Source organism: Vigna unguiculata, chromosome 3 (assembly GCF_004118075.2).
Source record: "Vigna unguiculata cultivar IT97K-499-35 chromosome 3, ASM411807v1, whole genome shotgun sequence".
Lineage (NCBI taxonomy): Eukaryota > Viridiplantae > Streptophyta > Magnoliopsida > Fabales > Fabaceae > Vigna > Vigna unguiculata.
The window spans coordinates 19,910,365-19,928,463 of NC_040281.1; the positions used below are offsets into that span (position 1 = coordinate 19,910,365).

The 18,099-nt window shown below is 33.5% G+C and overlaps 1 protein-coding gene and 1 long non-coding RNA gene across 2 annotated transcripts; one reads left to right on the plus strand and one right to left on the minus strand.

Annotated features, from left to right (window-relative positions):
- Nucleotides 1–905: 905 nt before the first annotated feature.
- Nucleotides 906–4,528, plus strand: LOC114175905. The gene is made up of 3 exons (XR_003602942.1): nt 906–1,350; nt 1,511–1,609; nt 4,174–4,528. It is a non-coding gene; the product is annotated as an uncharacterized LOC114175905 (long non-coding RNA).
- A 1,122-nt stretch (nt 4,529–5,650) lies between these two features.
- On the minus strand, nt 5,651–17,289 carry LOC114178344 (mannosyl-oligosaccharide glucosidase GCS1-like). Its single transcript, XM_028064184.1, has 22 exons — nt 16,802–17,289; nt 16,629–16,702; nt 15,995–16,246; nt 15,516–15,690; nt 15,248–15,334; nt 15,075–15,143; nt 14,802–14,895; nt 14,319–14,401; nt 13,710–13,817; nt 12,055–12,176; nt 11,772–11,879; nt 11,608–11,681; nt 10,805–10,930; nt 10,640–10,707; nt 7,813–7,962; nt 7,669–7,719; nt 6,874–6,930; nt 6,626–6,772; nt 6,421–6,512; nt 6,207–6,316; nt 6,060–6,123; nt 5,651–5,988 (listed from the first exon to the last, which is right to left on the minus strand). The coding sequence occupies exons 1-22, from the start codon at nt 17,090–17,092 to the stop codon at nt 5,844–5,846; spliced, it is 2,547 nt and encodes an 848-aa protein (XP_027919985.1). The 5' UTR covers nt 17,093–17,289; the 3' UTR covers nt 5,651–5,843.
- Nucleotides 17,290–18,099: the final 810 nt, after the last annotated feature.

Consider the following 18,099-nt stretch of genomic DNA (forward strand, 5'->3'; position numbering starts at 1 on the left):
TACTTCACTTAGTAATCAATTTGATTTTAACTCAGATAACAAAGTGGTTAATGGTTGTCGTACTCTATATCAAACATATTTTGATAAAAATGTTGCCACAAACTATCTAGTTTAATAAGAGAAGTGAGAACTTAACTTATTTCTTCAACTTAAAGCCTTTCCATGTGATTTATAGATTAAGGGAGATTTCAAGAGCATGTAAATGTTATGTACTCAAAAGTAATATGCGATGAGGTAACAATCAGATAAAGACACAATAAACCCCACCACTTGCACAAGATATAGTCTTAATCATAAATATTAAGATTAACATTAACATTAATAATAAACAAACCACTTGTTATTTGAAATTATGGAAAACATATATAATTTATAAACAAAAATTATAAAAAGTTAAAAGAAAATTTTAAAAAATTAAAAAAAAAAGTTACAGGTCAGCCCGCTCTGAGGCGGGATGAGTTGAATTGTCCATCCCGTTTACTAGTGACGAGCTAGCCTGATCGGTCCGTTTTTAGCAGGCTAAAGGCGGGACGGGCCAAAATTAGTCGGGCTGACCCGTTTTGCAACGCTTAATTGTTGATAACTTTCAACATCTTCAAGTTTAGACTCATCAATGATTCCTTCATGGCCAAAAATATCTTCAACAACTTCATCTATTACAACCAACTGAAATACAATCAAACAACTAGTCTAAAGTTAATTATTTAATGTAAAGTAATTTTAAAAATAATAACATATATAATAACATATAAAATATATAATAAAATATAAAAAGAATATCATTTTGTGTTCATATTTCGTTATTTTAATTTTATCCTTAATTATTATTTTAAAAATTAATTATTTTATAAATAGTTTATCTTTAAGGGTATAAATGCAGGTCTGGCCCGACGGCCCGCCTGCCAGCCCGCATTGCAAATGGTGGGACGGGTTAGAGGAGACAACCCACGACCCCGCCTCAACTAGCATCCCGACGGGTTGTAATTGCGGGTTAAGGCAGGTCAACCCGCAACACGATGGCAAAGGGAAAATTAAAAAAAAAATGGTTCACGCGTGAGGCTGAGGCAGTCGCGTTTCTTTTTCTTTCTCATTTCTCAGTCACCCACAACACCCCACCAGACAGACACATTCTTCTTCTCTTTCTCGCGAGCTTCAAACACCATCACACCATACCACACTTCATCACCTTTTGTTCGTCAATCACCATTGCATTGTTATTCATGTTCTCTTATCTTCTATTTGTCGACATTGGACGTCGTTGGTGTTGTCTTCGTCAATGTCATTGATTAAGCTCTCTTCGTCAACACATTTAGTAGCTCCTCGACCATGGCTCACGTAGTAGAGAGAGAGGTTTGTTCCCTTTCTCCTCATTTATCCCCAATTTCTTGAATTTGGTTTGCGCTAGTTTAGTACTTGTTCGATTGGCCCTAAATTCTTACTTCATTTTTTATTCTTCGAGTATTAACGAAACATTGACCCTAATTTCTTCACTTTGTTTCCTAATTTGCAGTAGAAGGTATCAATTTGGTATTGGTTGCTGGAGTGTGTACTGATTCGTGTATTTCATGGAGGCTTTGTTCATTTTTTGCGTGTGACAATGAAAGTGCAGGTATGTTAATTAGAACTTTATATGATTAGTTTGATTGACTTGTATCCTTCATTTGTGTATCCTTGATATGTGTGTGGTGGCTATGTGTATCGTTGATTTGTTTGAATCAGTTGTGTTGGGCTTTATATGTTGTGTTGGAGGGTTCATATGAGTTGTTGGGAAGCCTTCCATATGTCTGTTCGATTGAAGTGTGAGTAGCATTTATATGTTATTTTGGATTGTCACTGGATGCTTATTCGTGAGCAGGAGATTATTGACATGCATACACACTACTAATGCCTTGCAATGTACTTTTTATGCCTTTTGTGTATGTTTTATTATGACTTTGATTGAGATGTAGAATTTGAATTTTTAGTTTTATTATTCTCTTCAATTGGTTTATTTTTTGAATTGGTGTTGAAACTGTTTTACATTATTAGTTCATTGGTATAGGATTGATCATTATACCTATAATAGATGATTCAGTTAGTAAACCTGATAAGATGTCCATGACATTAACAAGGACAATAGTTTTAAAGTGAATGATGAGGTTGAAGATGTGGTTGATAAGGAAAGTGTTGAAGTTAATAAGAAAAAGGAAAAGTCCACAACATCTGACTGTTGGAAATTTTTCACTAAGACTGGCCTTGGTGAGGATGGAGAAGAGAGGGCACAATGTAATGGTTGTAATAAATAATATATAATTGGAAGTAAGAAGTATGGGACTTCACATTTAAAGCGTCATGTTGAAAAATGTAGCAAAATAAATTTTAAAGATGTGAGTCAAATGATGATGGATATGCAGGGAAAGTTGAAATCCAAAAAAATAGATCAAATGGTATCCCTGAGTTGTTGGCTAATCTAATTATTCGACATGGTTTATCGTTTAATTTTGTTGAATATGAAGAACTTAGAACCTGGATCACTTATTTGAACCCAGATGTTGTTTTGGTTTCTAGGAATACCATTAAGAGTGATGTTTTGAGAATTTTCATGAGATAAAAGAACTCATTGAAGGAAGAGTTGATGAGCATTCCATCTAGGATTTGTTTAACTTCTGATTTGTGGAATTCATGTACGACAGAGGGTTAATGTTTGACAGCTCATTATGTTGATTGTAATTGGAAGTTGTGTAGCAAAATTCTAAACTTTTTCCCATTTGCCTCCACCTCACACTGGCTTTGAGTTATCTAAGAAGTTGAACGAATTTCTTTGTGATTGGGGCCTTAAAAAAATATTTCCTATCACTTTGGAAAACACTTCTAGTAATGATGTTTTGGTTAAAACCTTAAAACAGAAGCTTGTTTTGCAAAATTTGTTGCTTTGTGATGGGGAGTTCTTCCATGTGCGTTGTTGTGCACACATTTTAAACTTAATTGTGCAAGAAGGGTTAAAGGTAATTGGAGATACTATAGATCAAATTAAGGAGAGTATCAAGTATGTTAGAGGATCTGAGAGTAGAATGATAAAATTTAAGCAATGCATTGAACAAGTAGGGGGTATTGATGCTTCAAGTGTTTTGTCTATAGATGTTCCCACAAGGTGGAACTCAACTTTTTTTATGCTTCAAAGTGCCCTTAAATACCAACGAGGGTTTGGAAGTGTACACCTACTTCATGAGAATTACATGTTCTCTCCATCTCTTGTGAAATAGAAAAGAGCAGAAAAATATGTACTTTCTTGATGCCATTTTATGACATCACAACTATGATTTCTACATCAAGATATCCTATATCTAACTTGTACTTTTTACAAGTTTGGAATATCCAAACTTTTTTAATGGAAAGCATAAATGTTGAAGATGAAGTTATAAGACATATGGCTGAAAGAATGATAGTGAAGTTTGATAAATATTGGGAAGAATATAGTGTGGTCCTTGCATTCGGTGCTATTTGTGACCCAAGAGTTAAGTTGGAAACATTGGGTTATTGTTATGAACAGATTGATCCCCTTACTTGGGAAACAAAGTTAGAAAACTTGAAGGACAAGTTGCACAACCTTTTCTCTCAATATTCTGCAAAGAGTTCAACTTCAAGTGATGTAAAGCGTAGTAATGTGTCATCATCTTCTTTTAATGTACGTTTTTTTAATGTTAGAAACATATTTCTAATTTAATTATTGTTTTGTGTATAAAATAAACTATTTCTTGCTTTTCATGTTAGACTCTTAAAAAACACAAACTTCAAGCTACTATCAAAATGGGAAGGAATCAACTAGATGTATATTTGGATGAGCCAACATTAGATCTTGACTTCACATAACATATGGATGTTCTTCAATGGTGGAGAATAACAATGAACATTTTTCATAATTGTCATTGATGGCAAGGGATTTACTAAGTATCCCAATTACTACAGTTGCTTCTGAATCTTCATTCAACATTGGATCAAGAGTTCTAAATAAGTATAGAAATTGATTATTGTCAGAATGTGTTGAAGCAATTATTTGTACTTCGAGTTATAATAAGCATGGTTTTTGTGATGGTAAGTTGTCTAAGTTAAATCCTATTTTCTGTTATGTATTTTTGAAACTCCATTTTTATATTCTAACTTTTTTGTTTGATATACATGTCATATTGTAAAAAGATGATGAAATTGCTCACACAGATGGAAGATTGGAGGGGACAACAACCATGGCTACTTCAAATATTCTTGACATGGAACAACATGATGAATGACTTGATTCTTGGTGGTTGTTAATTGGTTGAATTAATGTTGTAAATTTGAACCTTATTTCCTGCCTTTGGACTTCTACATGTGCTTTGATGTTTTAACTTTGAACATTATCTTTTATTTGGTCATGGAACTGTTGTTCTGAGAAATTGTTGGTTTGAACTGCTTTAGAAGTGGAATTGTTGTTATGAGACATTATTCGACTTTTAGAATTGTTGTAGAACTATTGTTTTGAGAAATTATTGGACTTTGAACCTTAGTTCTGCCATTGTAATCTTGATTGTTGCCCCACTGTGATTGCTTACAAAACAAGCAGCATTTATTCGGGTTCAAATGAAAACCTCATCCGCAAAATTGCATTATAAAATGTAATGATAGAACTGCATTACAGGAAGGCTTCTTGGACTTTTATGGCAATTTTAAATTATATATGCCAGGGCACCTTAATGTATTTTCATGTGTGTTTTTCACTATTAGTTATGTATCTTGATTCTTAAATTTTCCAGCCACTACCACTGTCAACCGCAACAATTTTCTTTTTTAAAAAAAAAAACTTTACAGGTCAGCCCGCCAAATGACGAATCGGGTTGAAAATCTAAACCCACAAATCTGAAACGGACTGGCCCGACCCTACTCATTTTTATCAGGCTAAAGTCGAGTCGAGCTAAAATGGATTGGGTGAGCCCGTTTTACCACCCATATTTATCTTTAACCATTATTCTAAAGACATCTTTTGTTTTTAACAGTTATTCTAAAAATTTTTTGTGTACATATTTTATTTTTCTAATTTTATATTTAACAACTATTTTAAAAATTAATTAAATATTTCTTATTAATTTTAACTCAAATTTTATAAAAATTAAAAAATACATACACGCACCTACGTTTTCCCTAATTTCAAGTGAATTATAAAAGACGTAACTTTCACATCTTTTTTAGAAACGAACTAAATCACTGATTTTTCATTACACATGCAAATAAGATTAATTTTGCATTAATTTGACCCTTTTCGTTAAAGAAAAACATCTTCAAAAAAAAAAACGTAACTTCCACATATCCTTTTTAAAAAAGAACTACATAGCCTGATTTTCCATTACACATGTAAACAAGACTAATTTCACCTGAATTTTACCCTTTTCATTAAACATAACCATATTAGGACAAGGGACTCTCAAATTCAAATTTAATTTCGAAGTCTATTTTTAAAATAAAAAAAAAGGATTATGTTTTCATAAAAAACTATAACGACAACTCCTTGTATTTGAAAATATGGTTTTCCAACTAATTAATTATTACTTGTCTGTATGCATGATTTGCAAATTCCAACTCAACCAAACACCTGTTTTTCCAGTGATTTATTTGAGGATATAAAAGATTCAGTTTAAAACAGTTGACAAAAACAAAAACTGCAGAAGTATCTATCATATTCGCATTCCATTTAGGAAGCTTCAAAAATAAAATATTTTACAAAATCTGTCTCTTATATATATAATTAAACTACAATCACTTACTCCTAAACGAAAGATGAGAAGGAAGCAAGGAGTGTAAGTGGTCATATAGCCTCTCACCAAGCTGTGTCTATCCTAAATATTGCCATATGCTTCCGCCATGATTAATACTACCAGCGATGTCCACCCAGTAAATGGATGTGCCCCTTTTCCCTTACCCTTAATCTGATCGTACTGTTCCCACAAAAATCCACTGTGTTGATAATTGCGCACTATATTTCTGCAGTAAGGAGGACATACATTATTCAAAAAGTCAACTATAACTTTAAACCAAATAAAATCAAAGAATACCTTATTAAATTGCTTCTCAATTCTTCGTAGACAACTTTAGCTTTCTCCTGATATGGCCCATTCTCTACAACATTCCAACTAAAGTTTAGTTCTACAAGTTATTTGCAGAAGTTTTGTCTATGGCAACCAAATACATATTATTATTACCTTGGGAGTAATGATGGAGCGCCGAAAGGATTCTGTAATTCATGTTTATCCAAACTGGACCTCTCCAGTATGGAGGGTCGTGCTCAGTGTTGTGCTTCATGTACAAAGAACTGTGCAAAAAGAAATATTATTTTGGTCCACTATAATCAACATATACTGAATAATTTCACTCACTGTAACCCTTAAAAAATGCATTAGAGAATGGTAGTAAGACCTTGTTTTCGCAAGAGAACGCAGTCCATAATTGGTCCATAAGAGGCTGCGATTTGAAATGAGTTCAAGCTGCTTTTCCAAAATCCACGATTCCTGAATGAAAACAGTAATATAAAATATGCATGTGAAATCACTCAAACAAGGAATAAATTCTTACTTCTTAACATGAAAAATCAGGAAATTGAGAATTAATGCACATCACTTACAGGTGGAATGATCCTCCCCATGAATGGGAATAAACTAACATAACCAATGTGAGGAACCAATCTCAATACAGGTATCTCCGTAACATCCCGGACAAGTTGGCGAGTAGCATAGTTTCCTGCTTCCACTTCTTTCCATCTAAGTTGAACCTATCATGATTAAGTGTGTAAAGAAATTCTTATTCTCAGTCGTGAATAGGGAACTAGTGTATTGCTAATAATTCTCAACATAAGATAATTGTATACTCTACCTTCTCCGTATGATTTCCAAAATCAAAGTACGCACCATATGCATCATCAAAATGCATCTGTATGGAGGACATCAAGAACAAATTAGACAAACAGTGGCAACAAATTGAATTGACTCTCTATAGTCCCCAACAAACAATTATTAAAAATATTTTGCATTGTTTCTTCCAATTTAAAAAGAAATGAAAACTTAGTTTACTTTCTCCATGTTAAACTGCATAGTTACCCATCATAAAAACACAGAATCTTCTTTGAACCATTTAGTTTATTTTCTCTATGTTATACTGCATACGTTATCCATAATAAAAAAAACACAGAATCTTCTGTGGACCATAATACAATCATTATTAGAAGTTTCAATTGCCAAGAGCAAACTTTTGAAATGATTTGACAACTTCCAAAAATGATTCCATATACATGCAGTGTGTCGATAATCAGTGGTTATTATTACGTATACAAGTCCCCATTCCTCAGAATTCCATAATAATGAGCTAGGAGAAGGCCTGGATGAGAACTCTCCACACTGATTTTATAAGATTCTTTTCTACAAAAAAATCAGGCACAAAAAAAATAAAGGATGCCAGTGTGAAAGTCTTTCTAAATAAGGAAAAATCAAGTTTTCTTTTCCATAGTAATTTTCTTTCCACGTTTCAAATCCATCTTGTTCTATTACTGTATGTGCTGTATGCTCTACTCTTTATCTCACTCTTTTCTTCCTAGTTCAGTTAGGCATCACCAAGTATGGAGGCACCACCACCATGAAATATGAAGGGAAACAAGGATCAAAGATATAATACCTGGTTAAGTAACTCAAAATTTGATAGCAACTTAGCAGTATAACCATAATCCTGCATTATTTCATTCAATACGTCAATTAATATGGGATTAATCTGCTGCCAACAATTACTATAATACTGTGCCATTTATTTTTTAAATTATACCATGCCAGGTTTGCTTTCCATATCCAGTAACTCTTGAATGGAATGCATACAATCAGCTGCAAGTAACATCCAGCATCTAAGGTCCAAGTGGTACTCATCTTCACTTGGGTGTGAAGCTCGTGGATAATCATCCAATCCAGAGGACAGTGCCTGAAAATTCCGGCCATGGTGATTGTTAGAAGTAGGTATCATCGTTAAGGATAGGGATAAGCAAAGCTTTGTCTTAGTTGACCAACATAAATACTGATAACTGTATTAAGTGATTCTTTGATGCAATAGTTCAAAGAACAACTACAAATGAGAATTCTGGTTTCAGACTCATCCTATGCCCGTGGTTTATAACATGTAGTTTCTAAAAAACACAAATATAGCCATCCAATACTATTGTAAATAGCATAGTATTAGGACTAAAATATCCTCAATATCTTTATAATAATATCTCTATAATAATTAGGAAATAATATCTTTAGAATCTTCCTATTCATTTCAGCATTTTTTTTCTCTATTTTAAAGGTTTTGATTATCACAAATAGAAATGATGAAAATGCAATTAGTGTGGTTATTATCAATAAAGTAATTATTTTTCTCACATAGCTCAAGTTGATATCAAAGCTCCCGATCTTGGAAGCCTTGTTTGTGCTACCACATTAAAGGTCATCAGTGTGGTTTGCCATCGTTGTTGGTTTTTCTCCCAAACAAGTTCCTTTTGTTACAAATCAAAGTGGATAAGGGCTGCATCTCTATTGTCTCTTTGTTTTGTGTTTTTTCCATTGTTTGGTATGAAAGCTTTTAAAGAGGAACTTAATCATTTGAGAACAATGAGTGAATCAATGAGTGTCTTTCAGATCATATACCCTACCCATGAAAGGTAAGAGTATATTCAATACTATTGGCCCTTTGTGTCCGGATGTTTGGATTTTGATTTAGGAGTAACTCATCACATGACTCCTTTTCCTACGTTCGCCAATTGTACATCAAAATGATGAAAGAACAAATCATTACAGTTGCAAATGGTGATAGTGTACCCATATGTGATCCAAGAATATAACTTTAGAATCATTTATTGAATTGAAGAATGTTTTATATGTCCCACAACTGACTAATAGTCATATCTCTATATAAAAGCTTACAAAAGGTTTGAATTGTTCAATAACTTCTTATCTTTTTATTGTGTTTCCTTGTCACAAGGAAGACAGTTTTAATGCTGAGAAGGGGAGAGTTGTATCTATTGGAATCCAAGGGCCAAAACAAAACAAATGTCATAAGCAACATCAGAAACATTGGTGAATTCCCATATATGCTTTCATCATAAAAGACTTAGGCATTCCCTCATTTCTTCACTATAGAGTTTGTTGAGTCTTTCAAATGTGATATTTCTTAATTGTCAAAGCATCACAAGCATCTTATCCCATCTCTAATAATAAGAATAAATTCTCATTTGACTTGATTCACTCTCATGTCTGGGGACATATTTTAAAAACTATTTATAGAGCAATATAGTTTGTATTTTTATTGACGATTATACTCATGTAATTTGGACATACATTATGAAAAATAAATCTAAGGTCATTCAAAGTTTTGGAAAATACATCAAATGAATTAGGTCTGATAATTGTACTAAATATGTGAAGGGAAGAATTGTCATTTTCGAGATTTCTATTCCCAATACCACTTAGGGAGAAGTTGTGTTAACAGCCACATACCTCATTAACAGGTTACTCACTCATATCTTGAATAACATTAGCCTTATTGAGTCTTTTTTGTCTTTTTCCTCCCTACACCCCTAGTGTCAAGCCTACCTTGTCGAGTATTTGGATGTTCTATTTTTTTCACTCTCATAATCTTAATCGTAGTAAATTAGATCCTCATATTCCTAATTGTAGTAAATTAGATCCTAGAATTCTTAATGTGTAGTTATTGGGTATCCTCCCAAGGGTACTAATTTATCTTAAGAGTTGAAGTGTCTATATCACCATAGATGTCACCTTTCATGAAACAAAATCCTTAGGTTTGGAAGATTTATAAAGGCAATGGTTTCCTTAGGATATAAGCAAAGTCAAGGAGATCATACACGTAACCTTACACTATTGTTGGTATATGTGGATGACATGATTATTGCAAAAGATAATGAAACAGAAAAACTGGCTTTAAATGAAAAATTGATGACCCAATTTGAAATGAAAGAACTTGGAAAACTTAGGTATTTACGTGGAATAGAGGTTTTTATTCAAAAAAAGGGGATTTTCATCTCCCAAAGAAAATATGTATTTGATCTTTGTAATGAAAGAGATAAGTTGGGATGTAAAACCTCAGGAGTTCCTATTAAATAGAATCACTGAATCATAAGTGAGGAGAGCTCTCCTATATCAAAAAAAAAAAAAAAAAAAAAAAAAAAAAAAAAAAAGAAAGAAAGAAACTCAATATCAGATACTGGTAACAAAACTCATTTATTTATCACATGAGACCAGACATTGCTTATACAGTTAATGTGATGCATGATTGAAGAGAGAGACACGTGCATTCTTTATTATTTAGTATTTCAGAAAAATAGTGTCCTATTGCACTCTTTAAGATGGACCATCAATAGCCTAAACTGGTAAGAACTCTAGAGCAACCATGTTTCCACCTCCTATGCTTAAGTAGGATTTTGTCCTGTTGTAATACTATTTATCACATTTGTGGTTGTCTAAACATTATCCTCCTTTAAACCATGCTAGTAATTGTTTTGAGCAAGTAAATCCACTAAGCTACATATCTAGTTCTGAATGAAATTGAAGACAAGTGAGTGCTGAAATTTAAAACTCAAAATACTGAGGATGCATATTGCCTTGGGATTTATTTCACGCATTGTCCTATTGTCTCGTCCATGCCAATAGTAGCTGCTCATCTGTTTCCCTGTATTAAAAAGAGATGATAATAATAATGAAAAGGTAAAAAAGAATCTAACTATTTTGAGTGCCCAAGCAGACAGCATATGTATTTAGTCTTATACCTGATTGAGTTGTATTAAACCAATGGAACCATGCTTCCAATCGAACAAAGGCACGTTCCAGGAATAGAGAGATTTTACTTCCATCCATTGCAGTAAATTCGTTATTTTTCAAGCCGCTAATTATATCTACAAAAACATTTTTAACCTAGCTCAAAATCACCAGATGAACATTTCTCGTGCTTCTGATCAAAACTGAGATTTAATAGGTATAATATGTACTTTATATACATTGTCAAACTATCTCCATAAATTTATTACCTAGAAACATCTCAAGTATCATCAAACTCAGATCACTTATGCATAATGCAAAATTTAAATTAGGAATGTTAAACAAGAGTTACACATATATTGACACAGAAGGGCAAAAAATAACCAAGCAAGAAAGTCGTTAATATCATCCCTCAATGAAAGGGGAAAACTGTCACATGCAACTTGGACTCAACCTATGGCTTGCTTGAACTTAATAATGGCAACCAATCTCTAGCCTTTCTTTTGAAAAAAGATTTCTCATAACTAGAAGAGAATGATAATATAAGAAGGGCATATAGAAAAGGAACGTTAGCATATACCATTTAATGCTAAAAACAGAGTTGGAGGGTTTCCATTTGTTGGAAACCCTCAATGAACGTTTTCCCCTCAATGAAAGGGGAAAACTGTCACATGCAACTTGGACTCAAGCTATGGCTTGCTTGAACTTAATAATGGCAACCAATCTCTAGCCTTTCTTTTGAAAGAAGATTTCTCATAACTAGAAGAGAATGATATATAAGAAGGGCATATAGAAAAGGAACGTTAGCATATACCATTTAATGCTAAAAACAGAGTTGGAGGGTTTCCATTTGTTGGATGTTGAGGAACAAATTCCTCAGGGACCCGACTACAAGTACAGAAGAATGTATGTCAATGGTACTGCTCATAACTTGATATATACAGCAATTATTTGAATAAATGTTTAATACTACCACACCTCAGTGATTCAGCCCCCAGAATTTGCTCACGTGGAATCCATCCATCTACATTCATCAAATCTAACCAATGTCCAATGATATCCAACGAGATATGAATATCCCAACGCCTGGTTAATGCAAACAAGTGAAAATAAAGCATATTTTTAGATCACATGTAATTTATTGTTAAGTCTTGTGCAACCAAGAAAATACAGCATTATCATCACTTAATAAAAATTTCAAACAAGAAAAGAATAAACATGATGATGAAGGACATGAAGGATGTTAGTTAAAAAAACTAACCAGATTATAAGTTGATGAAAACCTTCATCCCACAAAAATCCTCTTGGAAAGAAAGATCGACTTGGTACAGCTGTGTAAAGCTCAGTAGGCCAATATGATATGTAATTGACATCTTCTCTAAGCTGCAAAGGAAAAAAACCCAATGCTTGTGCTTAAGAATTTTCCTTCACTTGTAAAATGCCTTTTAGATTTGGAGATTGTTCTTGCTTTCAGATTAGTAAAGATTCTGGCAGGGAATTTCATTGGGACTTGGTTATTATGGGGGGTGTGACTCCCACAACGAGTAGTGTGAGATGCTCAGTAGATGCTCGGTGGACTATTTGAGTGTTTGGTTCTTCCACCTTGATAGCTAGTTTTGAGGGCATGTTCCCTAAACATTTGGGTGTTTATGAATGGGAATCAAATCTGGTTGAGGATATCTCCTAAAGCCTACCTACATTGTGTTTCCACCAAAGAGGAAGTTGAATGAAGTGTCTCTGAGTAAAGTGTAATAGAGTGAAAACTGATAATACGTTGGCTTTTAGGGTCAATGCTATGATATGGACTTGGTTACTATGAAATGCCTAAGTGCAACATCAAGTAGTATGGGATGTTCAGTGGAGTACATACGTTTGCTTCTACCCCCTTAATAGCTAGTTTTTGAGGTTGGGTTCTCAAAGCACTTGGGTACTTATCAGGATCACCCATTAAATATTTTTTTCCTTCTACTTTTTATAAAGCAAACAACTTTCCTTCTTATCCCAGTCAACTACTTCTGCAGGAGCTTTCAGGTTGAAATTTCTTATTAGTTTAAGTCTTGTTCTAGTTCTAAATTCATTGACACCGACAAGGATTTAGACTTCAAAGTCCTACACTTGAAATAATATTTTAACTTCTTTATCCAATCTCCGATTGTTCAAACAGATATTTTTTATTACCTCTTGAAGTCTAAGATCCCATCTAAGCTAACCTCTTTCATTTGGACAAAATTAATAATAAAATTGGAGTAAATCCTTAAATTTAGGTTTCCCCATTTAGGTTTTTCTTTTCATAAAACCTGTAGAGGTTTTTTCCATTTTTTTACACTCCCTAAATTCATTCATAACATTTAATCTTTCATAGTACAGGTGAATTGTGAAGTTTGTAAGAAGAACTTGGAACATTCAATCCAATTTGAGCATTCTACGAGATTAGATAAGAAGGACAAGGCTGGCTACTGGGCATGGTACAATGTATGCTGTTAAGAAGTTTATGGTTAGAGACATAATTTCATGGATAATGTTTTTGTGCTGGCGTTACAATAAAATAGCTTTCACTCTTTTGAGAAATCTAACAGTGTTCAGATAATATCTGCTTCAAAGTAAATTCTTTGATGATAAGTAGCGTGATTTCCTAGTTAATTAGTTTGTCTAGGTTTTCAGTAAGCATTAATTCATTTATGGACGCAAATGAAGAATTTAATTTAGCCAGAATCCTTTTTGTTAGTTTGCAATCCTCTGTTCTTCTACTTCTTTTTTTCTTATCCCTAAAATGTCTTCTCAACCGACAGAAAATGAAACACATGAAACAAAACTTCCACATTTATGATAATAGTCACATGTCAACTTAACAATACTGATGGCGGGCATGCATTTCAGTTAGAACTTAAGGACTAATAAAAAATTAAAGTAACTCACATTAAGGATTCTTGAAAGAGCAATTTTTGACTGGCCATAGAAGTAGCCGATGCCACCTAATAAGTTTCCAATGGCGGCCTTAGCAACAGATATGGATTCAGAATCTACCTGGAAATCCACTTTAAGTATAAAGAATTAATTTCTATTGAGGATAAGTTTCCAAATAAATGTACTCAATCAAATGAAATTTTAGATATTCAGAACAAATCAAAAGACAAATATCGAAGAATAAGGTTCATTTGGCTAAATAAACTTAATCAAGGGCTTATTTAATAAGTACTAACAAGCACTAGTGAAGAGGAAATAGATTTAAACTGTTTTCATATATATTGAAAGGTTGCTTTCATAATATTCTGGAGAGAATATTAAAATAAGCTATAAATCACTTATCAAGACAAGTTATTTACACAAGCTTCCCAAAAAACTTACATACACAAGTGCTTATTTCAAAAGATAAGTCAAAATAAGTTGTAAATAAGTTCTTTAAATTGGCACTAAAATTTTGAAATTGAAAGAATTATATATATATATATATATATATATATATATATATATATATATATATATATATATATATATATATATATATAATGGAAAGACAACTAGTACCTTCTCGGCCAAATTGAAGATTTTCTCAAACTTTTGGTCAAACTCCTGTTCTTTATATTTCAGTTGATTGGAAAGTGAGGTACCTAATATTCACCAGAATAACAAAGAAATTACACACGAGCACGTAGCATCCTAATGTCAATTAGAATAAAATATTCTATAAATTTAGTAAGAGTAGCCTAGTCCACTTTGAATTAAATTACAAAACATTTAAACAAGAAAAGTGCCTACAAGACAAACCAAAAGCTTTTTAAAGTAAAGTAGACATGTCTTCCAAATCTCAGCCATTACATTAACAGATACAATTAGCCACACTGCTCTATAAACAACCCCAACAATGTCCATCAACATGAGAAGCAGGTTTCCAAAGCAATGACCAACTCCTACATCAATGTAAAGAACTGGATTTTTCTCCTTTTTTCATGAATGCACACACAAATATACATGCCAGATTTTGCACACTGTAAAGAAGTGCAGTAAAACCTGTAAGCATACTGACACGCTCTTCTTGAGAACTTTCTATATCAGTTCCAGTGATTAGTACAATATCTGTTGCGAAAGGAAATCCACCAATAATCTGAAGCACAACACTAAAATCAGAACAAACAAAGTGTAACTACAGGAAAGAAGTTTTCAATAGTAGTCAGAGATATGTCAGTGTAGGTGGGTGGGTGGGTGAGACAGATAAAGAGAGTCTCATAAATCAAACTTTAAAAATGTTAATCAGGTAGTAGAAAGTGTACATGGTATATTTACCTGAAAAACTAACACATTTGGAGCATCATCTAATGAGTCAGATAGCTGCAGCCGAGCATGCTTATGTATCTACTAAAACATGTACATGAGCAAAGATGTCAAAGATGACCACATTCTTGCATTACATGAAAAGTAGATAATCAAATAAATTGAATTGAAATACGATAACCTACTTGTGATGCAAGATTTTCCTCAACAAGATCAGACAAATTGTGAAAGTGAGGTGTGCGAAATCCTGAATAATGCAGTTCCAAATCATCCTGAAAATTATAAAGCATTTGAAAACAAATAACAGGTTCAAATATTTTTAAATTGTTTGAAAGAAGGAAACACTCTTTAAGGATGCGTAAATAAATCACAAGCAGTGAACCACAAATATCCAATGGTAATACAAGTTACAAAATCTTGAAACTCAATCATCACACTAATTCCCATTATCACCATGGATTTTAAATGTAGCTTCCAATCTCCAATATCTCCCCGACTGCCAGTTGCAAGCAAAGAATCTTCATGAATGTTCAAGTTTTCTCTGCTTACATCTAGAGCATTACCAGCTTCATCAGCCAAATAGAAGAAGAGCTGAGCACCTTTGCCAAATTCTTCATTCCACTTAGACCTGAGATTGGACCAAAAGAACAAAAGCACTCAATAGATAACTAAATAAAGCAAAGCATGCAGAGACTAAAACAATGAAAAGAAAAACTTCAGCAGTAAAATTAAGAACCAAGTTACTGCTCATTAGGATATTGGGAAATGTGTTATAGTTAATTCAGGAAATATGTCAAACGAAAAATTACAAGTAACTCAAAATTAAGAAGGGTACCAGGTAGCGTTACAATGCAGTAAGAAAAACTACAAAAAAAAAATTGTTCTGCAGCAGTACACATGAAAAGTGATTTGAAGTTGATAACATCACTCACTTGTCAATTCCCACATTAATTTGAACTGCCCAATCCCCTCCATAACCACTGTCTTCTACTTTTGATTTTAAAAACCTTGTAGTCAAGGTCATGCCATGGTCAACCAGTACTTGATGTCCAAAATCACGTCCATTGTGCTTTGTCCAACCATAAGTACTCAGGTCATCCTCATGTCTGCAGACATGCCGCAAATGATATCTGCCATCCTTCACACCAATCCACATTAATCCAGCCATCAAAGATTTGGGAGTCCTGAATAGAAACACCACCACCAACCACACAAAAAAGTGAGAATGCTTGCTTTCTCAATCAAATGGTGCGGACACTGACATCCTGAACACAATCTAAGCCATAATTTGGCACAATATTTCTGGGTGATGGGCAATTTCCCTGCACAGATCATTCAAATTATACCCAACTCGAAATATATTCAGACTGCACACCTTTAACACTACAAGCCTTTACTACCAAAATAATCTATCTACTTTCATAACTCCATTTCTGCGCAAATAAAATAAAGCAAAGAGTCTGCATATACCCGGTATTTTTATCTTTCAATAATAAAAAACGCACCTCAAGAACATACTTTTTCCAAAATAACTACGCCTGAATTCACAGAAGTTAAAAATCATACCTGGCACGAATCCCAAAATACGTGTGAGGCCGATAAGTTCCCCAATACAAACTCTCCTTGTGCTCGCCTTGAAACTGTCACCAAACCACGTCATTCTACTATCTCCGTGTACACCAAAATCATCAAAATTCTAAGAATCGAAAAAAACAACAACGGAGAAGTAGAAAGTTGACCTGAGGTAGGTCCATTATCTTTGGCGCGGGAAATGGCGTAACGGCGCGAGGAAGCTTCGGTTCTGTTGCGGAATTCGTTAGGTGGCGGATCATAAAGAAGATGGTGAAGAATGCCACGAAGCATATGCCGAGCACCACTTTGAGATTGGCAGTATTGAATATCGGAATGGAGCTTCTGTATTTGCTTCTCTCTCTGTGCCGATTCAACAGAGGTCTCCTTTCTCGACGAGAATCGGCGTCAGAGAGGGACTTCGCTCTGCTCCGAACGGCGGTTCTTCCACTTCCGGTCATTTTCCGCGGATCAGAGATTCATGCTACTGCATGCCTAGGATTTTGGAGTTCAAATGGAGGGAGTAATAGCGTAGCAGATGTTTTGGTATGACTAGGTGATTTTGGCCAGTGTATGGTAACAGTGGTGTTCGGAAGGGAGAAGACCGGTGACTTCATTGTTAATGGACATGGCCGTGGAGTGTTGATTGGGCTCAAAGGGTTTCTTCCTACACCTCCGATCAGTTCTCTTACATCCCACACTATTTTTAAATTCCTATTTTGTCATCGGTTAAAATAAATTTACTCTTTTTCTCACTTAATTAATACACAATAATTGAGCCTCACCCCCAAATTTTATTTACGACATCCGGTTCCTTATTTGAATTTTCTTTTGTCTCCTACGAATATTAATATATGGTATTTACTCATTTATTTTTTTCTAAACTCTAGACTCTACTGGATATAGACATCCAATTCTCAGTTTGTTTGTTTTTTTCTTTCTTACAGATGACATTAATACTTTCCTTTTTTTACAAATGTAAACATCCGGTGCACTAGTTGAAACATGCAACAAACTAACCTCTTAATTTCATCTCTCAAAACATTCATCCTTAATTTCGTAATCAAATCAAATAATGGTAAAATTAGGTGTGTTTTTTAAAATTTTCAGATTGTGATTAAACAATTTTTAGCCTCTTAAAATTTTAGATCAGTGATATTAATCATCATTTTTAAATTTTTTTTTCTAAATTTAAACTAATTGTAATCCTAAATAAAAAATATTTAACAAAAATGTGAATTCTAATAAAAACATAATTGTCACATTTAAATAAAATTATATTTGGTGGAGAGGAATAAAATTGTTTCATTTTAACAAAAAAAGTAGGAGTAAATTGAAAAAAAAAACTAACATAGGAACCAAATTTAATATAAAACATTAAATTTGACACATGGGACATTGTAGGGTTGACACGTGACATGCCGTTGGGTTAACACGTGAACATTTAAAAAAAAAAACCACATGACAG